The sequence below is a fragment of the Choloepus didactylus genome, chromosome 16 (assembly GCF_015220235.1).
Source record: "Choloepus didactylus isolate mChoDid1 chromosome 16, mChoDid1.pri, whole genome shotgun sequence".
Taxonomy (NCBI): domain Eukaryota; kingdom Metazoa; phylum Chordata; class Mammalia; order Pilosa; family Megalonychidae; genus Choloepus; species Choloepus didactylus.
The window spans coordinates 56,965,728-56,991,426 of NC_051322.1; the positions used below are offsets into that span (position 1 = coordinate 56,965,728).

At 42.3% G+C, this 25,699-nt stretch overlaps 2 protein-coding genes across 5 annotated transcripts in view; one reads left to right on the forward strand and one right to left on the reverse strand.

Annotated features, from left to right (window-relative positions):
- Nucleotides 1-3,498, forward strand: part of NPC1 (NPC intracellular cholesterol transporter 1) — a 51,325-nt gene extending 47,827 nt beyond the window's left edge. Inside the window, exons 25-26 of one of the 2 annotated variants that reach the window (XR_005212157.1) lie at nt 208-556; nt 2,903-3,498. Coding sequence is in view for 1 of the 2 variants with exons in the window: in XM_037805549.1 (XP_037661477.1) it covers nt 208-290 (83 nt within the window). In the remaining variant the exon portion in view is untranslated. Of the gene's footprint in view, nt 1-207; nt 1,017-2,902 lie in introns of those variants that run through there. The other variant, XM_037805549.1, reaches the window with a different exon arrangement.
- On the reverse strand, nt 740-25,699 carry RMC1 (regulator of MON1-CCZ1). 3 transcript variants are annotated; one of them, XM_037805551.1, is made up of 20 exons: nt 25,462-25,699; nt 24,782-24,858; nt 21,974-22,058; nt 21,108-21,164; nt 19,939-20,025; nt 18,353-18,493; nt 17,947-18,050; nt 16,709-16,798; nt 16,511-16,616; nt 15,624-15,735; nt 10,082-10,126; nt 9,802-9,855; nt 8,540-8,668; nt 7,899-8,005; nt 2,951-3,070; nt 2,518-2,595; nt 2,086-2,190; nt 1,919-1,987; nt 1,606-1,831; nt 740-880 (listed from the first exon to the last, which is right to left on the reverse strand). In XM_037805551.1, the coding sequence occupies exons 1-20, from the start codon at nt 25,561-25,563 to the stop codon at nt 801-803; spliced, it is 1,974 nt and encodes a 657-aa protein (XP_037661479.1). In that variant the 5' UTR covers nt 25,564-25,699; the 3' UTR covers nt 740-800. The 3 variants fall into 3 exon arrangements, with proteins under 3 accessions (XP_037661479.1, XP_037661481.1, XP_037661480.1); XM_037805553.1 differs by lacking the exon at nt 25,462-25,699 and adding an exon at nt 22,730-22,800 and having other exon boundaries at nt 24,782-24,814; XM_037805552.1 differs by lacking the exons at nt 9,802-9,855; nt 10,082-10,126.

Below are 25,699 nucleotides of genomic sequence, written 5' to 3' on the forward strand. Positions count from 1 at the left end.
CCATGGTCAAAAGGAGAATACAAATTTGTTTGATTTACAGCTTTGTAACAAAGTTGAAGCACTACAGTGGAAGGATGAGGAAATGAGGGTTTTTTTGTTATTTTTAAATGTCTGGTGGATAAAAACAATAGTTCTATTACAAACTAGAACAGACTGCCTCCTTTTCTCTTGAGGTAATGATACAAAAAAATTTTTTATCCCTTATAGGACCATCAATAAATAAAGCCAGAAGTCGTACCACTCAAGAGTGCTACAAAGGTACAGAGCAAGAACGACTCCTAAATTTCTAGCCCTCTCGCAGGCTTGAGTGACTTTGACCCCCTGAGGGCTGGTCAGTTTGCCACACTGGACAGGAGCTGCAGTCTCAAGGCCACAGTGAACACGGATGTCACCAAAACATCACGTTAACAGCAGCCGCTTCAGACGTAGCGCTTTTAAACTCAGGAATGCCAATCTGACTCATGAGGCAGTATTACTAAAACTAAAACCAAAGGCAACCCCAAGACACTAACGCTGCTTCCAAATTTCCAGGAAAGAAACCTAATTCTTTGGCAAGGTAAAAGTGAAACACGGTTGGGGACGTGGCCTGCTCACTGACACTTTTTAAAGGTCAATGTAATTTTGCTCCTTTTTTTTTTAGGAGCAACCCATCACAAGAGTTCTATATCATATTTTTAGTAACAGTTGACGATGTTGTAGATATACTTTGTAACATTTTATAGTTTAAAGAGCTTTATTAATGCAATAAATTAACTTTGTACACATTTTTGTAAAAAAAAAAAACAAAAAACCAGCAAATTTCAGAATGTTGTAGGCCTCATTAGAGCTTGGTCTCCAAAAACCTGTTTGAAAAAAGCAACATGCTCTTCACAGTGTTCCCCTATAAAGGAAAGTACAGATGTGATCACCAATTAGACACCACAAAAAGGGAAGCAAGAAAATGAACATTTTGCAGCTCACAGGTGTGTATACTGGGGGATTTATTTATTTTCCTTTAATAAAATTCTTTTCATGAACTTTTAGTTGCCCTTTCTATTTACACAATTTATATCACTGCAAGACTGGGAGCAACTTCGCCACCCCTAACATTAAGCAGTGGTTGGCAGAGACCTATCACAGTAACATGATAGGTTTATAATAAAAGTTGTAGGTTCCTCCCCATCTCAAGGGAGAAGATGCCTTAGATTTCATAACTATTTAAGAGTGTTTAGCCAATGTTTCCTGCCTAAAATTGAAGCATTATTCTAATAAGCCCCAGGCCAGTTAAAACTCTCAGCCACCACTTCCGACCTTATTCCTGATTCTTCAGAAAGGGATATTTCAAGGTCAGCTGACAGGCCAGAGATGGGTCCAGACTGACTGCATTAGGTCCTGACCATCTTTCTACCTAAAGCACCCATCTACCATGAGTTCCAGGGCATTATTCAGATTCTCACAGCATCCTAGAATTCACTCGACTACAAATGATGGGCTAGGAATTAGGCAGGATATTATGAATTTTTATTTAAAAAAAAAGCTAACCTGGAACTACTTACCAAAATGCAGCATCCCAGGCTTCTCTCCATCTATCAATGCTGTTTTGCTACCCTTGGGTACTGGACTCACCTGGTGTGAAATTTGGATTCCCTCGCAAACGCTGGTTTCGTTGTTCAAAAAATCGGAATATAGTATAGAAAAGCATGTTGTCTTCGGTCTGCTTTGCAGCATCTAAAAATTTCCGTGCAGAAATGTTGTCATGGCCACCGATGCTCCGGATAAACCTTAGGGCAGCTAACACTTGGTGTTTGGAAAGAAGAACTTCCACTATTTCATCATTTGCTGTTGAAAGTCTCTAGAAGTAAGGGAGAAAGAACTCCAGATAAATTTCAAGCTACAGAAACAGGCATTTATGTAGTCTGAAACTTTGTATCAGATTTACCTTCAACATATCCAGAGATAACTGATGAGCAGGAGGATAAAAACTTTCTAGGGACAATAGCAAACAAGCCTGAAAGACAAATTTTCAGGCTAGCTTCAGTATATAAGAACACTAAAATTTTACCTTTTTAATCACCCTTAAGGGTAAGTCTGGTAGGTGATACATACCAAAGGTTTTGAGTCACTGAGGACATGGTATTGCAGGAACTGATGCAACATATAAAAGAGGTTGTGCTGGACGAGTGTTTTGATAACAAGTTCATGTAAGTAATGCTGAGGACAAAAGTAGAAAGAAGTAAAGAACACTTCCAAATTTCTCAACTATAAAAACAAGAGCTGGGGTTTACTAAGGACTGCAACTATTCTAATTGACAAGGGTAATGAAGAGAAGAGTTCTCAGTGTGCACGTGAAAGAACCCAACTTTATACGAGACTAAAAACACTGGTGATGTTCAGAAAATCCTTCCAAGTTTTGAGTCAGGTATATAGACCCTGTTAGCAAATGAAAGATAGTTATCTTGTAAGATATTGAAAGTGCTTTTATTAAAAAAAATGCCCTGCCTCTCTAACTTGGAATGACAAATGCTCAATTGAAACTACCTGTACTGCAATCTGAAACTGGTTAAGAGAGCGAATATATTCCATCAGTACAGCTACCACAAATTTATGAGGCATCTCCTAGAGAGAAAAAAGAAAAAGTGATCTTATAAACAGCTAAGAATTACAAAGGAAGCTACATGAAGTGCCTTGTTTATCCACCTCCCTTTTTTCTTATTATTCTGGTCTAGGGTCTTATCTGGTTTTGCACAAATCCCTCCAGAAGTACCACATACCCCCACCCCCTATAATTGTATTGTTTGAGGCCTGAGCGTTAGCAGCCAAGTTCTTAGGACTAGGTTCTCCCCCAAGACTATCCTAGTAGTCTCCCCCAGCTATCCTAATCCCATTCTGAGTTAGATTTCTCTGCTCCATTCCCTTCAAACAGACCTTTGACAGTTCTTGGTCCAGGAGAGGCTGGAGAGCTGATACGTACCTTCCTTTCCACGAACACCGACAGGACATGGGTGTACATGTCAGACTGATCAACAACAGCCTGGGTCCGCACAGGCCGTTTCAGAAGTGGACTGCTTCGGCTCTGCCCTGCCTCTACTGCCTAAAATAAGAAAACAAACTGCTGTGGTCAGAACCATCCTCTTAGGTGAATGGTACAATTAACAGTTAATCCAAAAAGACTGACTTCCTAGATGCTGTACACCTGAGATATGAACAGAGGATGATACTTAATTCACCGTGTGGATAAAAGTTTTTCCTGTGTTGCCTGGGGAAGTTTTAGGAAGTCAGGGTTGATCATCTTGAAAACGCTCCCAATGTTCATGGTGGATGGAACTAAAAAAGCAGAAGTCATAGTTTTCTCTCAAAGACACAGCACACTTTTTTTTTAATCTCTTAAAATAGCTCCTTCTCTAGTTTTTGTAATCACTGACTCTCCAGGCATTTGTTACCTAATAAAGATGAAATGGTCTGCTGCATCCTGGTTTTATGAAGTCCTGATTCTACAATAAATGAATACCTCTTGAAAAATGTGTCCATGTCTGGATTTTTATATAGTAACTGGGAGCTCCCCAATATTACTGAAGATCCTATTACCTAACTTTTTAAAGCAGTTTAGAACTCAGACTTTAATGTGCATTCAAAGCAACCAGCAATCCTGTCAAAATAACGATTGTGCGGAAGCTGTGGGGGGCAGCCTGCCTAATGGCCACAGTGTAAGGAAGCATAAAAAATGCCATCTGGGGACAGACCTACTGATTTCCACAGCCCAATATACTAACAGCCCAATATACTAACAGCAGAACCAAGAGCTGGGGTAGAACAACTTGGCCATCCTTGTTCTGACAGAGGACAGGGATAGAGATGTGCTCCAAGATAACTTAGTATTCTTTTCAGCCTCCTTCAGACCTCTTTAACCTGGGATTTACCTCAAGGGGAGTAGTATTCTGTTATTGTTTAAAACTACTTCCATTTTTAGCCTTAGGACTAATCAGATCCTCCAAGTGAAAGAGTTCATTCACTCAAGACTTCTCTTTCTAGCTTTGAAAGATCTAATGAACTAATAGTTTAGAAGAACCTAGCAATAAGCCATGTTAATTTTTTCTAGCCCTTCATGACAAACATTCGATGCCTTACTATAGAAAGGCACAGTGCTAATATCTAATCATCACTATTTTAATATACTGAATTCCAGGATAAGTCTTATTTTTATAGTCATTACATCCTACAAAAGGAAAGGAAAGGTGGACTTCCAGGGAAGATGGCGGAGTAGGGAGCTCCAACACTCAGTCTTTCCACCAAAACAACTATTAAACAGGCAGGAACTGTCTGAAAAAACTATTTTGAAACTCCAGAGGCCAGAAGAACACTGTACAGCATCCAGGGAAGAGCAGGAGGAAGAGGCTGATAAATTACAGTAAAGAGCTGTTCCCTGTGCGGTGGCTACCCACCCAAACCCTTGCAGCAGGCCACTGTGGGGTCCAGTCCCTGGCTGGCTTGGTGATAGAAAGGGACATAAAAATCCTCTTTCCCAAGAGTGGGGGTGGGCACAGCCAATCGCTGATCATGGCTGTTCATTAGCTGACTCAGATCACTGGGCCCCATATCCAAGGGCAGCTGCTATTTCAATGCTCCCCAGACGGGCAGAGGCAGGAGAGATTTAAAGACATGGCACTTCCTCTGGTCTGTGGGGGACAGTTAGCTAAAAGGTTGTACTTGCTGGGCAGGCCAGGAAAGCTCAACTTTGGGGAGCCAATGGAGAAGATTTTGGCACCCTTCCTGATCCCCTCTCCAGGGTTCTTTGGAGCCAGTCTGTACCCCCTTCGTGGGTACCTGGCCCCATGTTGGCTGAGAAAGACTGACTTGGGAAAGTCCTCTCTGGGGTGACCCTCCTCCCAGAATTTGCCCTCCAGGCAAAAGCAGCATGAGACAATGAAAGGAGTATAAAAAACCAGAGGCAGTCAGTCAGGCTTAAAATTTTAAATACCCGGGAGAGGGGGGTCTGTCCCTTGGGAAGCTGAAGGGACAACCAAACTCCTATGAACAGGAGAACTCCAAAACAACTAACAAGCAAAAGCCCAGGACAAGACAGGCCCAGAAAGACAGGGAAAACCCTGCATGCTGCATTTGCCTCAGGCAGACCTTCCTTCCTGACAAGAGCACAGGAGCTCAAGAAAATCTGTTGTATCACCAGCCAATTACAAAACCAAGAAACAAAAATCCAATGGAGTAAATCCCAGAGTTAACATTTTAAAATATTAACAAGAGCCAAAGAAAGAAAGACAAAGAAATAGGAAATGATGGCCCATCCAAAGAGAATAAAGATACAGAAAACACCAATGAAGATGACGAGAATCTGGACATACCAAACAAAGCCCTTAAAGAAATAATCTTAAAAATGCTCAAGGAGATGAAGGAAAGTACAGAGGAAGAACTAAAGGACATCAGGAAAATAATGAATGAGCAAAATGAGAAACTTAATAAAGAGAAATTTTAAAGAGGAACCAAACAGAACTACTGGTGTTGACCGCAATGACTGAAATGAAAAATGCCCAAGAGGGTTTCAAGAGCAGATTGGAGCTGGCAGAAGAAAGAATCAGTGGATTTGAAGGCAAGGCATTTGAAATGAGTCAAGCTAAGAAGCAGAAAGAAAAAAGAAATATTAAAAGCAAAAATAGCCTAAGACAGCTCTGGGGCAACATCAAGTACACCAATATATGCATTATGGGAGTCCCAGAAGGAGAGAGAGAGAGAAAAGGGCAGAAGGAATATTAAAAGAAAAATGGCAGAAAACTTCCCAAACTTAGCAAAAGATGTGAATATGCACATCCAAGAAGCTCAGAGAACACCAAAAAGGATGAACATGAAGAAAAATATACCCCGTTATATACTGACTACACTATCAAATGCAAAGGACCAGGTGAGAGTTCTGAAAGCTGCAAGAGAAAAGCAACATGTACACGGGAGTCCCAATTAGACTGAGTACCAATTTCTCATTAGAAACCATGGAGGCAAGAAGGCAGTGGGTTGAAATACTTAAAGTGCTGAGAGAAAACGATTTCCAACCAAGAATCTTATATCCAGTCAGACTTTCTTTTAAAAATGAGGGAGAGATTAAGACATCCTTAGACAAACAAAAGCCCTGCCCTATAAGCAATGCTAAAGGAAGTTCTTTAGACTGAAACGAAAGGACATTAGATGGTGGTTCAAAGCAGCAGAGAAATACAGTAAAGGTAACCATCTGGGTAATTACAAATGCCAGCATTACTGTAGTATATTGTTTGGTATATAACTCCACTTCTTACTTTCTACAGGTGCTAAAATGCAAGAACTGAAAAGTAAAAATACATCTAGGTTTTTGGACATTCGATGTACAAAGGTACAAGTGGTAACGTACAAAAAAAGGGTGGGTGGACAGAGGGTACAGAAAAGCACATGTGCATTCTATTGAAGTTGGTCAAACCAAATATGATTGTTACAAATTTAGGATGTTAAATTTTAATCCCATCATAACCACAAGGAAAACAGATGAAAAATATATCCAGATGGAAATGAGAAGTCACTCAATGTGTTACCACACAAGTAGGCCTTTAATGGAAGTGAGGATCTCCATTTGCAAAACCAAACAAACAAAACAGAAGGAAGACCCCTACTTCACACCATATAAAAAAATGGACCAAAGGCTTTAATAGAAAAGGTAGAATTATCAAACACCTAGAAGAAAACATATGGAAGCATCTTCAGGATCTCGTGTTAGGCAATGGTTTCTTAGACTTTACATACCCAAAGCACAAGCAACAAGAGAAAAAAACAGATAAATGGGAACTCATTAAAATTAAAAACTTTTGGGCCTCAACCAATGAGTGGATAAATAAAAGGTGGTATACATATATAATGGAATATTATTCAGCCGTAAAAAAAGAATGGAGTGATGATACATGTGACAACATGGATGAACCTTGAAGACATCATGTTGAGTGAAATAAGCCAGACACAAAAGGACAAATATTGCATGGACTCACTGATTTGAAACAATTAGAATAAGCAAACTCAGAGTCAGAATCTAGATATAGGTCAACCATTAAAACTTATAATACAGAGATACACTATTAACATGGGGAAGTTATATATATATGTTTTATGTATATATATAAATGTAACAATATATTTTAAATAAAAGGCACAATTCAAAAATAAAAATGTACAAGGTTCCTATTTGAAATAATGGAAATGTTTTGGTAATGGATGGTGGTGATGGTAGCAAAATATTATGAATGCAATTAGCAGCACTGAAATATATATCTGAATATGATTAAAAGGGGAAATGTTAGATTGTATATATGTTAACAGAATAAAAATTTAAAAAAAATCAATGGAACTACAGTACACAGTTAGCCCCAAATTAAACTACAAACTTTATTTAATAGTACAGTTGTAAAAATGTGCTAACAATTGTAACAAATGGTCTACACCAAATCAGGATGTTGGTAGTGGGAATCATATATTTTATGCATGATGGTTCTGTATACCTGCAACTTCTCTAATAATTAATAAATAAATAGATAAAGGATAGGAAGATGATGGGACAAAATGACTATATTTCTCATTTACTAAGCCTAACCTCTAGCTTGGCAAAAAAAGACATAAAATAATACAAAGCTAAGTCCAATTCACTTATCTATAAAATAGAAGTAGCCCACTTATCTATACGTAAACTCATGGCTGAATTTAAAAATGGCGAAGGCGTACTAAGGGGGCTGCAGCCTCAAGCTAACAGGCTGCGGGGCTCTGAGCTCCCCACCCCGCCTGCCCGCCCCCTGCCCTGTGGCAGGCAGAACATCTTGGGGAGGAGGTTCCACCATCACCTGGCATTTAATTACTTAGACAACACCCAGGGAGGGGAGCTCCCCACCACCACGCACATGACTTACCACTGTATAACTCTGCTCAGCGTCGAGGTACCTCTTGTACTCATGATTGAGTTTGTCAAAAACGGTGGCTATCACAGGCAGCGTCGCTCTGTCTGACTCGCTCAGCACTGGGAAGGAGACAGTGTTCACACAGATCAAAACCTCGTGCAAACCTCAGAATCTAAACATGCTGCTATGACAAAAACAGCTCCAATCTCAAAGGGTTACTAATGCAAATACACCTTTTAAGAACATTCAGGGGACTCTTCTATTTTAGGGTCCTGAAACAGGATCATTCACAGCCCTTCTGGTTACCAGAAAAAAATTAGCTATGGCAGGTTATCAGTAGAAGATTCCTAAAGGAGATCTGTTCATACTACATGCAGTGACTTGGATTCTGGAAAATGCTAGTTTTAAAGCCAGGGAGCCCCTCCTGTCCTCAGGATGCACTTACTCTCAGCTGGAACCATCCTATCTCCTCTTCCCCACAAGAGCCTCTACAAGACTCTTTCGTATTTAGTAGCTTCTTCAGGTTCACATCCATTCTTCGAGAGGAGAATGAGGTTACAGCTGATACACAAGGCACAAAATTGTGGTCCACTTGCCAGTAAACACGGTCGGGGCGGCGCAGGCCTAAGACGGGAATGGGCCTCACCACTTACTCTGCGAACACACACACAGGATGACCATCTTGCACTCCTTTCTCTGGAGGAGAAAGTCCATCAATCTTCCTTTATCTGGCAAGAGATTTACTATGGGCTGGAGCTTCACCTGGAGGTTCCAGAGGTAACCTGGATTGAAGAGGCAGCAAATTGAAGTGTGACGCAAACCACAACTAAAGTCTCAAGACTGGTTCCCGAAACATTCGTGGGAGAAAAAAACTGCCCAGAAGCATTAATGGCTTTTTTTTCACTCCTCCAAAGCACAATCTAGGATCCTGGGGACCATGCGTGACCACAGAAGGACTGACAACCAAACTCTATCTGAATGCTTGGATGACTCCTACAGTACGTGGGCCCTACAATCAGAGGTGCAACAGTGGTTCAACGCACACAGCCCCTTCCCCACACCCAGCCCCCGTTCAACTGTGCAGGGGGAAACTGGTGCTCCCACAGCATTAACCTCAGTTCTGGGCCTTGGTTTCTCCCACACGGGCTCATTCATGGAACTTCATGATTCATCTATTCATCAAGCCACAAATTTAATGAACACCCACAATGCCAGGTAAACAGGCACAGGCCAGAGAAGGAAGCTCTATGTTAAAAATCATCTGCACCATCACCTCAATTTTCCTGAGACTGGTGCATAATCCCATGGTGTCAGTACCATGTAAATGCCCGGGAGAGAAAGTAATTCCTTACTATTCCATGGCTGCCTAGGGCACTGCAGCTTATTTCCCTCCTTCAGCAGGGCTGGCCCAGTGGATAAGATAGGAAAATAAACAAGATGACTAAAGACTAACACAGAAAGTCCTCTAACAGAGAAAGACAAGGTGCTGGGCATACCAGGAAGGCACAAGGCCTGAGGAAGGCTTCACCAGCAAGGTGAGAAAAGAAAGCTTGTCCAAAGCACACACAACACACAGAAGGGCACAGGTATGCTTGAGAATGGCAGTGGGAGAGAAGAGAGCAGGCAGGCCTTGCACACCCTGCTACAGAAAGGGCTTAAAGGAAGGGAACAGCCATTCTTAGTTGTTTTAATTATTAAATATATATATATATATATATATATATATATATATGCTTATAATAAAACATACACATAATAGAGAACAGAGTATAAGATGTAAAACAATCCCATTCCCAAGGTTTAAGGGAGAGCTCTTCTCTCAGAGATTCCCCTTGAAAACTTCACCAGCTACTACTGTCACCCAAAGCCTACAGGGCCCTCTTCTCTCTAAGGAGATGGGGTTCCCAGGACCTACCTTGGCTTGCGCTGATAATGATGTCGGGTTGAAAGACAATCCAGGATGAAGAATCTACATGTTATAGGAAATTCTAAACCATGAACAGATGAAAACAGGCAAGCCCAGTTCCCACCCCAGCCCCCAGATGGTAAGGAATCACCCCACAGGAGGGTTCCCAAACATTAGTTCCAGCTGGCGAGCTGGGGCTTCAGGAAAACTCTCTTTATAGACACTGGTGTGGAGACAGGGTAAGGACTCTCGCTTTTGTGGACACTGCCGATGCCTCTTTAAAGGATACAGAGTTTACAGGGGACTGGGGACTGGCTGGCCATGGAAGCAGGACCTACACATGGAGAGAACACAGATGTGCAAGGACTGGCGATGCAGCCCGAAGTACTGCAGACACTGGAATGGAAGACGTAAAAGGAATACCTTTTCCAGCCTTCTCTAGATGTTTACTCAACTTCAGTTATTAAATAAGGAAGTGTATTGTGGTGTTCTACTGACAACACATGGGGGAGGAGCGGGTGGAGGATCAACCTATGGAAAGATCTTCCCCAGAAGGGGAAAGCACGTCAAACCTGGCCTCAGTCACTGTGGTTTCTTAATCAACAGAGAGGACTCACTGTCTTCGACACATGCACACTAAAGAACAGAGAAACTCACCTAGATGATCCAACATCAATACCCAGAAAACTCACTGAGACTATTTCAAATAGAAGTGTTTTGTGGTCTAATCACCTATGTAATAGCCCGAGTCTCCACCGCAGAGTACGTTCTGGCCAAGAGCTCGTCTGGAAAGCTGAACCAACGAACTGCAGATGACAGGGTCCCACAACTACCTACAGTTGCACAGCTCACATGTCCTGCAGGCAGCCCATGGTGGCTTGAGAAACTCAGCCCTACAAACCAGACATGACTTCCAGTTCTGTCCCAATTACCCAGGTACAGGCAGAAGATAGGTTTCAATCAGCGGGTTGGAAAAGGTACTAATTTTGAACAGACCACTCAAAAGCAGAGCCAAGTCAGACCAGCTCAAGAAAAGTCCACTTGGATTTTGAATCTAAGAGTGGAGGTCTTACCCAGTATTCTCAACTCTGGCTGCCCATCAGATTGCTTTAAGTGCTCTCAGGTGAGAGCTAGGCGGCTTTGGGTTTAAAAGCTCCCCAGGTGGACTGGTGGTTTGATGGGTTGAGCCCTCTACCATAAGTTTTACCCTTGGGAAGACGGTTGCTGCAAAGGAGAGGCTAGGCCTCCCTGTATTTGTGCCTAAGAGTCTCCTCCTGAATGCCTCTTTGTTGCTCAGATGTGGCCCTCTCTCTCTGGCTAAGCCAACTTGAAAGGTGAAATCACTGCCCTCCCCCCTACGTGGGATCAGACACCCAGGGAAGTGAATCTCCCTGGCAACGTGGAATATGACTCCCAGGGAGGAATGTAGACCTGGCACCGTGGGACGGAGAACATCTTCTTGACCAAAAGGGGGATGTGAAAGGAAATGAAATAAGCTTCAGTGGCAGAGAGATTCCAAAAGGAGCCGAGAGGTCACTCTGGTGGGCACTCTTATGCACACTTTAGACAACCCTTTTTAGGTTCTAAAGAATTGGGGTAGCTGGTGGTGGATACCTGAAACTATCAAACTACAACCCAGAACCCATGAATCTCGAAGACAGTTGTATAAAAATGTAGCTTATGAGGGGTGACAATGGGATTGGGAAAGCCATAAGGACCAAACACCACTTTGTCTAGTTTATGGATGGATGTGTAGAAAAGTAGGGGAGGGAAACAGACAGACAAAGGTACCCAGTGTTCTTTTTTACTTCAATTGCTCTTTTTCACTCTAATTATTATTCTTGTTATTTTTGTGTGTGTGCTAATGAAGGTGTCAGGGATTGATTTAGGTGATGAATGTACAACTATGTAATGGTACTGTAAACAATCGAAAGTACAATTTGTTTTGTATGACTGCGTGGTATGTGAATATATCTCAATAAAATGATGAGGTTCTAAAGAATTGGGATAGCTGGTGGTGGATACCTGAAACTATCAAACTACAACCCAGAACCCATGAATCTCGAAGACAGTTGTATAAAAATGTAGCTTATGAGGGGTGACAATGGGATTGGGAAAGCCATAAGGACCAAACACCACTTTGTCTAGTTTATGGATGGATGTGTAGAAAAGTAGGGGAGGGAAACAGACAGACAAAGGTACCCAGTGTTCTTTTTTACTTCAATTGCTCTTTTTCACTCTAATTATTATTCTTGTTATTTTTGTGTGTGTGCTAATGAAGGTGTCAGGGATTGATTTAGGTGATGAATGTACAACTATGTAATGGTACTGTAAACAATCGAAAGTACAATTTGTTTTGTATGACTGCGTGGTATGTGAATATATCTCAATAAAATGATGATTTAAAAAAAAAAAAAAAAAAAAAAAAAAAAAGAATTGGGGTAGCTGGTGGTGGATACCTGAAACTATCAAACTACAACCCAGAACCCATGAATCTCGAAGACAGTTGTATAAAAATGTAGCTTATGAGGGGTGACAATGGGATTGGGAAAGCCATAAGGACCAAACACCACTTTGTCTAGTTTATGGATGGATGTGTAGAAAAGTAGGGGAGGGAAACAGACAGACAAAGGTACCCAGTGTTCTTTTTTACTTCAATTGCTCTTTTTCACTCTAATTATTATTCTTGTTATTTTTGTGTGTGTGCTAATGAAGGTGTCAGGGATTGATTTAGGTGATGAATGTACAACTATGTAATGGTACTGTAAACAATCGAAAGTACAATTTGTTTTGTATGACTGCGTGGTATGTGAATATATCTCAATAAAATGATGATTTAAAAAAAAAAAAAATTATAAGGATAGCAAAAGTAAAAAAAAAAAAAAAAAAAAAAAAAAAAAAAAAAGAGTGGAGGTCTTACCCAGTATTCTCAACTCTGGCTGCCCATCAGATTGCTTTAAGTGCTCTCAGGTGAGAGCTAGGCGGCTTTGGGTTTAAAAGCTCCCCAGGTGGACTGGTGGTTTGATGGGTTGAGCCCTCTACCATAGGTTTTACCCTTGGGAAGACGGTTGCTGCAAAGGAGAGGCTAGGCCTCCCTATAATTGTGCCTAAGAGCCCCCTCCCGAATGCCTCTTTGTTGCTCAGATGTGGCCCTCTCTCTCTAGCTAAGCCAACTTGAAAGGTGAAATCACTGCCCTCCCCCCTACGTGGGATCAGACACCCAGGGAAGTGAATCTCCCTGGCAACGTGGAATATGACTCCCAGGGAGGAATGTAGACCTGGCACCGTGGGATGGAGAACATCTTCTTGACCAAAAGGGGGATGTGAAAGGAAATGAAATAAGCTTCAGTGGCAGAGAGATTCCAAAAGGAGCCGAGAGGTCACTCTGGTGGGCACTCTTATGCACACTTTAGACAACCCTTTTTAGGTTCTAAAGAATTGGGGTAGCTGGTGGTGGATACCTGAAACTATCAAACTACAACCCAGAACCCATGAATCTCGAAGACAGTTGTATAAAAATGTAGCTTATGAGGGGTGACAATGGGATTGGGAAAGCCATAAGGACCAAACACCACTTTGTCTAGTTTATGGATGGATGTGTAGAAAAGTAGGGGAAGGAAACAAACAGACAAAGGTACCCAGTGTTCTTTTTTACTTCAATTGCTCTTTTTCACTCTAATTATTATTCTTGTTATTTTTGTGTGTGTGCTAATGAAGGTGTCAGGGATTGATTTAGGTGATGAATGTACAACTATGTAATGGTACTGTAAACAATCGAAAGTACAATTTGTTTTGTATGACTGCGTGGTATGTGAATATATCTCAATAAAATGATGATTTAAAAAAAAAAAAAAAAAAAAAAAAAAGAATTGGGGTAGCTGGTGGTGGATACCTGAAACTATCAAACTACAACCCAGAACCCATGAATCTCGAAGACAATTGTATAAAAATGTAGCTTATGAGGGTGACAATGGGACTGGGAAAGCCATAAGGACCACACTCCACTTTGTCCAGTTTATGGATGGATGAGTAGAAAAATAGGGGAAGGAAACAAACAAACAGACAGACAAAGGTACCCAGTGTTCTTCTGTACTTCAATTGCTCTTTTTCACTTTAATTATTATTCTTGTTATTTTTGTGTGTGTGCTAATGAAGGTGTCAGGGATTGATTTAGGTGATGGATGTACAACTATGTAATGGTACTGTGAACAACTGAATGTACAATTTGTTTTGTATGACTGTGTGGTATGTGAATATATCTCAATAAAATGAAGATTAAAAAAAAAAAAAAAAAAGCTCCCCAGGTGATTCTAACGTGTAGCCAGATTGAGAAGCGTTGGTCTAACAGGCCAGAAACAGAAGGAAAAAAGGGCAGGTGGTGCTTTTTTCATAAGCAAATAGCTGGTTTCATCTTTCAAAAGAGCCCAAAAAGCACTTCCGGAAGGCACGCCCTGTGTAAGACTCACATGGGACACTGGGCAAGATACAAAGATGCTACAAGCCTCCAAGGAGCTTACAATCCAGTAGAAGAAATAAACAAAAAGGCATTAACCCTTAAAACAAAACAACAAAAAACAGCTTTAAGAGTTACTCTCTCCAAGTCCAGAGATTCAAGGGAATCTTGAATTCCTCCCACTGCTCTTTGCCTGGGGCTCTTATTTTGAGGAAGCCTTGCATTTGTCTTATAACTAGCCAATTAAACCTGATCATCTTCTAACTGGCCCCATATAAATGGAAGGGAACTAACAGTTTTAAATGCTTACAAGTTTTTCCCCAGTTCACCAGCAGTTAGTTACCTTCGTGGCAGTGAGCAGCACATAGCAGATAACCATCTGACACAATCTACTCTTTAAAGCTCCCATTACTATCTAGGGAAAAGAAGGAAGCTGGAAAGAACACAGACAGCCAGAAGACCTACTGGAAACCTAGTGAGAATCAGCTCCCTTCTTCCCCAGCTCGGCCAGAGCATGTTTCCACTTCTAGCTGACTCCACCGTCAGTCCCAGGCACAAAGCAGAGCAGGACTCCACCGAGGAGCAGCTCTACCTGGCTCAGCCTCCTCCGTGAAAAGGGCAGGAAATCCTGAGACAGAGGAGGAAAACCCACAAATGCTACTGACAGGGACTCCTTTCACTAACAAAACCTTGCTACCCATGTTCCAACTGTAAGCTTCTGCTTATGGTTTACACAAGGAAACGCCACCTACCTAACTTGGGCGCCAATCTCCCTTAGGGAGAGGGATCTTATTTGAGTTCTAGTTTGAAATTGTTTCTATTGGGAAAAGGCAGAAGGAAACCAAGCGGTTTCTTTCCCCTTTCCTGAAACCCTGAACTTCTCTCTTGAACGTCCTATCTCCCCTTCCTCAGGTAGGAGACGGACTGATCGGAATCAGCCCAACACACTTACTGTCTGCATCAGTCAGGAAGGAATGAGTGCTTAATACAACTATGACACAGAATGTGAGAAAGAAGGGAAAGTGACTCTAGGCTCAAGTAACAGCCAGCACCAGCCAAATAAATTCAGGGTTACAGAGCTCAGGTAGAGAGAAAATCTCAAGGGCTTAATTGACACAAAAAATCTTTCGGTGACAATGAGTAATCACAACTCTTCCTTTAAAAGCTCAGGAAACAGAAATCATTCTATCTTGTTTAAAGGAAGATTTGTTTATTTTATAAAATACTTTCCTGACAGCACAATTAGTAAAGCTTACAGAATTCAGTAGGAGTTTTGAATTCCATTTGAATGTGATTCCCAAAGATCATGGAAGGGCATTCAACCTACACGGTGAGACAGCAGCACAATCTCAATCTCCTCTATCGAATTCTGCCTCACCTGCCATGGGGAGCTGATAGGGCTGAATCGATCGAGCAGGAAGCACTGGGTGATGGAAGGTGACTGTGCCATCAAACTCTCCCCTCAACTTGATGTCAAATATTACAGAGGTCTATGGCAGAGAAGAAAAGATTGTGGTGTCAAAATAAATCAGTTTCCACTGTCCCTTTCATTCTGTCCCATCTTGCTATTTCAGAAGCACTTAAAGACTCTGTATTTGCAGTCCATCTCGTAGACCCACGGGCTAGTTTTTATTTGAGAAGGAATCTGTCATAACATCTCAACTTTATTTTACATTTCCATTTACTCTGACAAGTATTTCCTGCATTTCTGACATGCTTCCTTGGAAGAGCACAAAGTGATTTAAGCACATCTTTTTCACTAACTTGCAACACCTTCACCAGTCAGAGACAGGGGTATCGCCACCCTCAGGGGAGGCATGGAGGTGAGGGTCTTGTCTCCCGCCATGCACCCAATCAGCCTGGAAAAGGCAGGCCCCGTTCCAGGTCCCATGGGTCACACAGTCTCAAAACATGATCTACACTCCTGAACAAAGCACAGAGCTCACTTAACCTTGTAACAGTGGTTCTGCAGTGAAATCTGGTTTAGTTGATTCAACCAGATAATCATTCCAGAGGTCACATCTCCTCATGTGTTATTTTCTGAAATAGTTTCTAATTATCCCTAATCCACTGATGGGGAACCACTGTTTTTTCTAAACTATTTAAAATACCAAACCCAAGTTTCCATCTGGAAGACCAAAACTTTTAGCATGAAAAGCACTTACTAGTCTTTGCCAATTTTCACAACTCTTTGAAGCAGCCTAACTTGTACAAAAACAGACCAGATCCCCAATCAGGGACCAGATCCCCACACAGGATTCATACCTCTGTATCCTGGTGATGAACAACCACCAAGTTATCCACCACATTTAGGGCAAACTTTCCTGTCCTATTTAATTTCAGTATGTGCATCTTTTTACAGGCACCTTCTCTGCAGAACAAAAGAAAGGTCAAAAAACAGATCAACAACCTTTAGTTTGCATTTTAAAATGAGACAAAAAGGGAAAAAGGCATTAAACATACCGTGGTAGATGATACAAGACTACCTCCGCTCCTGTACTGTTTGAAGTCCGTGAATGATGTCTCAAGAAGAGAACATAAAGCTGTCCATAGCTAATCAGAGAACAAAGAGACAGAAGTCACATTTGGCCATTAAAAGTCCTCCAACCTAAATGAATTATAGGGTCATGGTTAAGTAAATTATGAGCTAGTCACTTAATTGAACATTTTGCAGGCAATAAAAATGTTTTTAAAAAAAGTACAGTCAGAAAAGGCCTATCATAAAGTTAAGTGAAAAAGAAGATGAAAACGGAATATGGCTTGATCAGAATTTTTTAAAAGAAAAACAGAAACATATGCATACACTCCAGAAAATCCTGGATACAGACTGTTTCTAATGGTTACCCTTGAATGACATGCTAAGTCCATTTTCTTTTCGTCTTTCTATATTTTCCAAGTTTCATATGTGTATCTATTCCTTAATAGGAAAATAAAATCATATTCATTTGGGAGCCCCATCTAGTAAATGGTACAATGAAGAGTTCCCAAATACACGTTTCTATTCCAGCGGTTTTCAAACCATGTTCCAGAGAACACGAGAGCTGCCTGCCAAAGGGTGTGGAAGAGACCAAGGAGACAGGGGACCAAATCCCCACCTCCACTTAGTTAAGAGAGCTTTCGCTATATCTGTTTTCTAAAGCATTCTATCACTAAAAATTTTTAAAGTATGGGAACCACTGTTTTAGGCCATGTAAGAATCAGAAGTAATTTGTAAGAAAAATTCTGATAATTGTTGAATCTGGGTTATGGGGACTTCTATGTACTAAATTCTATTTTTATGTTTGACATTTTCAAAATAAAGTTAAAAGAACGAGATCTCTGCTTTTCCAAATGAAAATATGCTTCCCTACATAAATAATTCAGTTACATGTTTGTTAAGTTAAAAAGTTATTTTCTCATCTAGGTCAATGATATGATTTTTTAACGAAAAAAAATCCTTGCTAAGCTTCAACTCACAGAACTAGAAAAAAAAACGAAACATCCAAACTGAATGACAACTAAGAAATACACTGGTTCAATGTTCTCAGTTTATCAGCCTAGAAGAATGGAAGAACTTTCATAAGATCACAAAGCTATTAAAATAAATAAAAAAAAAAAGAATGCCAAAAATACAGGTTTTCTGTATTGATAAAATCCAAGTACTAAAGGAGAAAGGGGGAGTTCTTATCACAAAAAGGAATTCTCTCAAAAGACAGACATACATCGTAGCCATTGCAATATCTCTTTCAGAAAGGCTAAGTTTAGTTGACTTAGGCGCAGCTGGTAATTCAATCTCAAACTTGGGCAGCTTCGACATAGTGCCAGCCTGTTTAGGGGGGAAAAAAAGTTTTAGGAAAAGCTGATGAAAACCCCTTTGGCATTTTAGCATTCTGTGTGTCAAGTCGCTGAGGATATACACACATTGTGTCTGAATCCTCTCCAATGTCCCACTCCCTATAGCACAGTCCTTTACCCACAGCCTGGACCAGATGGCACAGAGCCCTCTAGTGGTCTAAGATGGTGATGGCACCATTAGAGGAACTTGCCCCTTTAAAGGGTTTGACACAGTTAGGATGTGAGAGAACTAGGTAGGAAGATGGCTTTTTTTAAAGGGGGACTTCCTCTTACCCTGAAATAAAAAGGCTGCAGAACATTTCCAAGGACTGTGGTCGACAGGAGAATCACGGCACTCTCAGGGCAGTAAATGTACCAATTCACATTGATGTTCTGGCTCTTGAGGAGTTTTAGATTTCGTTTCTCTGGTAATACCTGAAGAAAAGTTCAAGAAACCAAAAAATTGGCAAAATATCAGAAGATTGGTACAGTAAATTAAAAAAAAAAAAACAAAGAAAACACTAAGATGCTAAACAGGAAATTTCTTTTATTGATTATCGCTACCCCTTCAGGAGCCCATGCTCAGCATTTCCCCTACCTTAGCCCATTTACTCTCCACAACAACCTGAAAGGAAGGCATTGTTAGCCCCACTTGACAGATGAGAAAATAAGGCTCAGAGAGGTTAACAAAGCAATTACAGCCTCGGCAGACTGTCCTGCTCCTAAGTCCACGTGACACCACAGGTGAAAGAGCAAGAACAACAAAACTCTCCATTCATTGCGGAAACTGTCCAAACAAGAGCAAGGAAGCCAAAGCCCCAGAGCCCTGGGCACGAATCAGCCACCTCCCCGCCACAGGAGGCCTGCTCCTCCCAGCTCGCCTCCAGTCTGCACGGGCTCAAGGAGGGGCTCACTGTTTCTAACAAGTGTGTTTGTGGAAACCTAGTATGTTCTAATCGAGGCACACTGTATATATGCTCTGAGAATTCAGCTACACTGAGGGGCACTGTATAGAGGCCCCAGGAAATGAATGCGCTTAGAGCACTGGGCTGAAACACTGCCGTGGGAGTCAGGGTCTGGAGGCTTAGGTTGCTGGACAGCACAGTTAACGATCCAAGGACAATAAAAAAGAATGTGCTAGTGTCCTTTCTTTTTACCTTATTCCTTAAAGACCTGAAGACCCTCTAGATGACCTGAATGTAGACCTTTCCAGTGCAGAGGAAAAAAAGAAAAAAAAAGATATACTTCTAAATGATCACTGCAGGGAACCCTTCTGTATAGTAAACAATACTTTGCATGCTATCACTGGCACTCATACTTCTCTATATGAGATCTGTTCCAAGTTTTTTTTTTTTTTGTCTGCTAATCACTGTGAAGGTGCTGACGACAGCCCTACAACAAAGGGCCATGGCATTAACAGCACACATTAAAATCTGTGCTGTTAATGCCATGGCCCTTTGTTGTAGGGCTGTCGTCAGCCACACAAGGGAATACTCAGTCAATACAAAGAATAAAATATGGAAAGATGTCTAAGATATACTGGTATGCAAAAACTGGTACATAATATTCCCATTTCTATAATAAATACATGTTTGTCTGCATGTAGGAAAAATAGAGGAACATGCACCAAACTGTTCATCATAGTTATTTCAAGGGATTATGGTAGACTCTTACTTTCCATAAGATATATCTTGGTAATGTTTGAATGTTTTATAACAAACATACATTACTTTTGTAATAATCAGGAAAAAAGATCAAAAACCCAAGCAAAAGACTAAACCTCTAGAATCTCAAAATATCTATTTAATGCTGAACTTAAAAGGCTGCCAAGCCACTTTCAATGAACTTTACCCAGCAAACACAAATGATACAGGTAATACCTGGTAAAACTCGATCCCCTGATCTGTTATGAAGACAATTTCAGTAGAACTGGTCCAGCAGAATCCTAGTATATTGGCATTCTTGGTCTGAAAATAATCACAGAAAGATTTTTATTAATAATATTTTTAGAACCTCCCCTAAATGAAATAAGTAAAGCCTGTAAGTTAAGACATAACTCTTCAAATGCTTAAAATACTCTATTATCACCGGACCTTTAATAAGTATCCAGCAGATTTGATTACCTGTTAACTGATCAGAATTTTTAAAGGACAGCTTGCCATAATTCTCATTTGGTATGCCTGACTTGTACTCCTTTTAGCCAACAGAACAGAGGAAGCGCCTCTGCTTCTGAGGGAGGCCCTAACCAGAGCTCACAGAAATCGACTTCTACCTTTAGGACTCAGGGGACAGCTCTCGCTCTCTTGGTCAGCTCCATTAGAAAACTGACATTATAAAGGTGTAAAGGGTAAAGGTTTTCAGTGAGCTTTGACCCACACCAGACTAGCCTGGCGATAGGAAGCACCAGGAGCCTGGTGGAGGGACTGGAACTCGGCGAGGGGCCCACCCTAAACTCCATTTAGCAAAACAGGTACAAAGCTGCAAAAGGCCAAAATGCACCTGCTCTGTTTGCTTGTTTGTTGGGGTGAGTGGGGGGGTAACACACACTAGAGGTTTCTGCTAAGCTTCCTCTAGCTGAATTTATTCATCACACCAGCAAATCTAATTAATATGGATAAGAATCCACTCCCAGGGAAAGAAAGAGTAAGGACATGACAAGGGCAACAAATCATGGGAGAAAACATCATCAGGAAGGGAAAAAACTCCTCGTCCAAAAACCTCCTCAGGAGGCGGCTAAGACAGGAACCCACAGCCCCGGGCCCAGAGGCTCTGCCGGCCCAACAGAGACCCACAGGCCCAAAAGCAGCACCAGCGACCATCAACTCTGCTGGTGCTTCAGGCCCAGCATCCCCCTGATCCTCCCAACTCCATTGTACAGATGACAGGATAGGCTCAGAAAATGCAGGAAATGGCCCAAAGTCGCGGCGCTAACGCGTGGAGGATGCCACCATGAATGCGCAGTCCGACTGCCAGGGTGCGCTCTCAGCTACCTGGTGACACTGGCCCTGCTCCCTCCCAGGGGCTGAGAAATGCCCACTGGTGCCCCTACCTTGCACTCCTGCGTGTACTCCAGCTGAGAACTATCAGGGATAAAATTAGAAAACTCCTGAAAGACAAAAAAAAAACACAGAGAGGCTTGAAAAGGGCAGCATACTACCAACCTACCTTGGTCAACTGCAAGATAAAAGGAAAAAGGCAAAGAGATTTATGAAGTGATGGGGGAAAAAACTGACAAAACTCAAAGACAATATAAAAACACCAAAGTGCATGATCTACCTCCTTAATAGCCACAATTAAAAAAAGAAAGTTAATCCAAATGTTTAGTTAACATGTTCAAAATTGATTTTGAAAATCCATTCCTCAAATGGTTAACTTCAGAACCACATGTTGCTACATTTAACAAGCAGCTTCCCACAAGTTTTAACAGTGAATGCTAATAGAAGATATTAGCATAGAATTCTGCCCATCTTCCCCAACAGCTTTTTTCCTACTTTGCAAATGGTGACGGGAATATTTGCATGGGCTAAAATGCCAACAGGCTTCTCCAACTTTGAATATTTGTTCCCATTAGATGGAGCATTCAGCTATGAGACAAGTTACTAAATGGAGTTACTTGAGGAACGCTAACTCACAAAGTAGCCACAAATATATGCCACGTGATCTATGCTAGCTCTCAACCAATAAAAAAGATGCCCTCGGTTCCAAATTACTAAAAAACAAAAAAAAGAAGTAAAAAAAATGACAAACTAAGGTCAGTCTTCATTTATTCAAATATCTTTCTCATCTTCAAGAGTTCCATAGGCTCACATACAAATGCAACATAACTATAGCTTTCACATTAAAATAATGGTTCCTTTAACAATGGAATTCTTCATTTTCTACCAAATGAAGGCTATATTTGAAGATATATCTTACCACAGTCTTTGAAGTCCTCTGAACAGCCAATATCTTATTTTCTAAGGAAAACTTAATGCATTTCACTTCTCCTCTGTCTTCCATTCTTTAAGAAGAAAGAATATGTTAAAAGTTAACATAATATCCATGTTAGGTTGGAGTTGTTCAAGAATCCACACAACGCAGCGAGTCAAAGTTTAAGTATAAAGTTTAAGATTTATTAGAGGAAGAAAAAGCAGGTGGGAGCCAGCAAAAAGAAAGAAAATGGCTCCAGCTCTCTTTCGGAGAGCAGCATTTTTTAAAGAGAAAGAAACCACGTGGAGAGGGAAGGGTGTCCTGTGCTTTGAGTGGGTGAGGGCTTATCAACTTCTGAGCTGATTGGTTGCTAGGGTTCTAACACACTACTCTTCTTTGATGTGCAGCTGTATTATCTATGTGGAGGAAGCAGGCCTTCTGGCTTGTTTGTGGTCGTTCATCTTATGGACCTATCTGATCTTGTCTTATCCACCTTTTGGGGTTGAAGCACCACTATGACTGGGATTTCTAAAACAGCCTTCAACCCTTAGTTTATGGCGCATCTGGTTTCTATGAGATAAGCTGTGGGGCCCCTGGATCAGACATTCCTTCTATATATTAGACTCTTTTTTCTGGGATCTGACAATCCAAACTCTAGCTATCTTCATTTTTTAAGAAAATAAAAGACAAGATAAATATTTAGGAAGCAGCAAATCCTAGTTTAAAATTAAAATTATGTTTCTAAAGCTATTAGTAGGTCACCTTTTCAATTAACAAAATCCAACTGGCAGCACCTTGCTGGAGAAAGTCACGGTCTTGCAGATTACAAGTAACTATAAAGAACAGAGATCACAAGGTACCTAAGAATTATTCTAGCCATAAATCAATATTTATCACACTGTAACCTTCTCTACAAGCTACCATCATCTGTCTCCCAGCTCTTCACAGCAAACCTCTTAGAAAGAGTAGTCTATACTTGCCATCTCCCTACTCACTACCCCACTGGTGCCAATTCCTCCCCCCCCCCCCCACAGCTCCACACACAGCTTCTTACAAAGCACTCCAACAGATGTGACAAGGTGAATTCAGTGGATGGAGTACAAACGGGCCTGAGAAAGCCTTTGTGGGTATGGATATGTTCATTATCTTGATTATGGTGATAGTTTCATGGGTGTATACGTATGTCAAAATTCACCAAGCCCTAAATGTTAAATGTCGTTCATTGTGTATCAATTGTACATCTCAATAAAGCTGTTTAAATAAACAAAATAATAAGAAAAAATTTAATATCTGCCCCCTCAGAGCATCCAGCCCCCAAATCTGGATCATGGGCTTACTCTCATTTTCTACACCCAAACAACCACCAAGTCTTGCCAGAGAACTTCCTAAGCTACTGGCTTCTGAAGCCAGTTTACACTGCCTGAGGCCTGGTCTTCACCAGCCCTGGCCATGGCACCAGGCTCTTCATGAGATCCCTGACTCAGATGCTCCCAGCGAATCCATCCTGGATGCTGCTGACAGCCTGCCCTCCGCCAACACGGACAGGACCATGTCATAATCCTCTTAATATAAAGCCCCAATGCCATTGCAGAATAGATAAGGCCTCACCAGCACCACTTCCCGTTCCCCACACTGGCACGTGAGCTTTGGTTGCACACACCTGGAGTTCCCCTAAACACACTGGTTCACCTTACTACTTAGTGTTCTCTCAGTCCAGGCCTCCCCTCTCCTCCACCTGCAGAAAGCCCATTCACGCTGTGAAACCTCCTCTGCAAAGCCTTCCTTCTCTTGGCAGTAGTGCTACCTAGTCCTCCCCAAGAGAAATGTCCCATCTCTGTGTTCCCACAGTCGTCTGAACTGGGCTCTGCTATGGCACTTATCACACTCAATAGTATTTATCCACTCACTTGTCTCCCAAACCAAATTTATGAGTTCCTGCAGAAGGCCCAGCTAATTAAAAATCTTCAGATGCCTCGTGCCTAGCACAGGGACTGCAACTGGCGCTTGGCAAGCAAATGGTGATAAAAGAAGAAGAAACTGATTCATTTTCTACTTCAAAAACGGTTTCCTATTAACACAGGCCAACTGTAAAATTTCTGGAACATCACCAGTGAGTTGAGTGCCTACCTTGTACTTTCACCAGGAGTTTGGTGGCCAAATAGTTTATCATCCAACTTTCACTTCTGAAAGTGAAAGGGCCTGCTTCTCATAATTACAACTGCTCAACTTACCATAAACTGGGGACACCCAGTCTCCTTAACTGTAGTGGAAATGGATTTATATGCCATTACACAGACACATTGAGGTCCACCTACCAAAAACTTGGGGAAAACCTGTGCTAAATAAGGAAACCAGGCCCTCCCCAACTAACACACAGAAATCAGCACATCACTGCACAGACTCACTAATTTCAAGCACCAGGACGTGTGCTTTACTTGGGAGTATTTGGCTTCCCAAATCAACAGGGAGTTACTCCACATCTTTCACTTTGACAGGAAGTACTAAAATCTGCCACCAAGTCTGCAGGGCAGGGTCTGCTTCCTCTCCTACAGGCAGGGATTACAGTGACACACAGACACACAGACAGACAGACAGACAGACAGGCAGGGATTACAGTGACACACACACAGACAGACAGACACACACACACACACACACACACACACACACACACTCTCTCTCTCTCTCTCTCTCTTTTCAGACTTTTTAGGGCAGGCAAAGAGTAAAATTTCAAAACAACCTTCCGAATGAGAAACAGAAAAACACCATTTTGCTTGCATGTGGAGACTATTCTGAATATGTTGACACAGTTACCTAAATGAAATCGGATTCCTATCATCGGGTCCTTTAACTACAACCCCAGTAGCGCCACCAGATCGAACAGCAAACACCTGAGAGAGAAAAGAAGCAGCGTTAATCATTTGAACTTGGAAAGGACCTAGACACATAAGCCAGTCCACGAATGAGTATTTCGACTACACCCCACCCTTGGGCACTTATCAATCTGCGGCTGCTTGGTCGTGGCCCGAACTGTGAGAAACAGGAGCGGACAGACGACAAATGCTCCGTCCGAAGTGTCGCCCATTGTGCAAGACCCGGTCCGGGGCCCCGCGGTTCCGAGTTCGGGCCCTGGCGCCTGAGGCACTCGGGTACATCCCGCTACTCCGCCACACTTTACAAAATTCCGAGGACAACGAAAATCCAGTGTCTAAATACTTGGCTGCAAGTTTAACCAATGGTAAATAAACAAAACAAAAGACGCCTGGAAAAGACCTAGGGGTCTGTGGCGCGGGCTCCCGGGTCCGCCCCTGTTTCTACTTCGACGAGGGAGCCCCGGCCGCGGCTCGCGCGCGGGGACGGGAGGGAGGCCCGGGCCTGGCCGCCGGCACGGGCTTGGCGCGGGGACGACCCTCGGGGCGCGGGGGGTTCGGGCCGCGGCCGGGCCCGGACGCCCGGGAGAAGGAGCGCGGGTCGCCGCCCGGGCCCGCCCGGACCTGCTTGTTGGCCTCATCGAAGAAGACGCAGTTGACCGGGTTCGCCTTCTCGAATTGCACCGGCCGCTCGCACAGCTCCAGGTAGTAGTCCTCCTCGCCCATGGCGGACGCCGCAACGGCGGCGGGGAGCCCGGAGGCGGCCGCCAGTGTGAAACGCGGCCAATGGCGAGCGCGCCCGGCGCGGGGCGGGGAGTCGGGCCCGGGCCGCAGTGGTAGCGGCGGCGTCCGAGATCCCGGC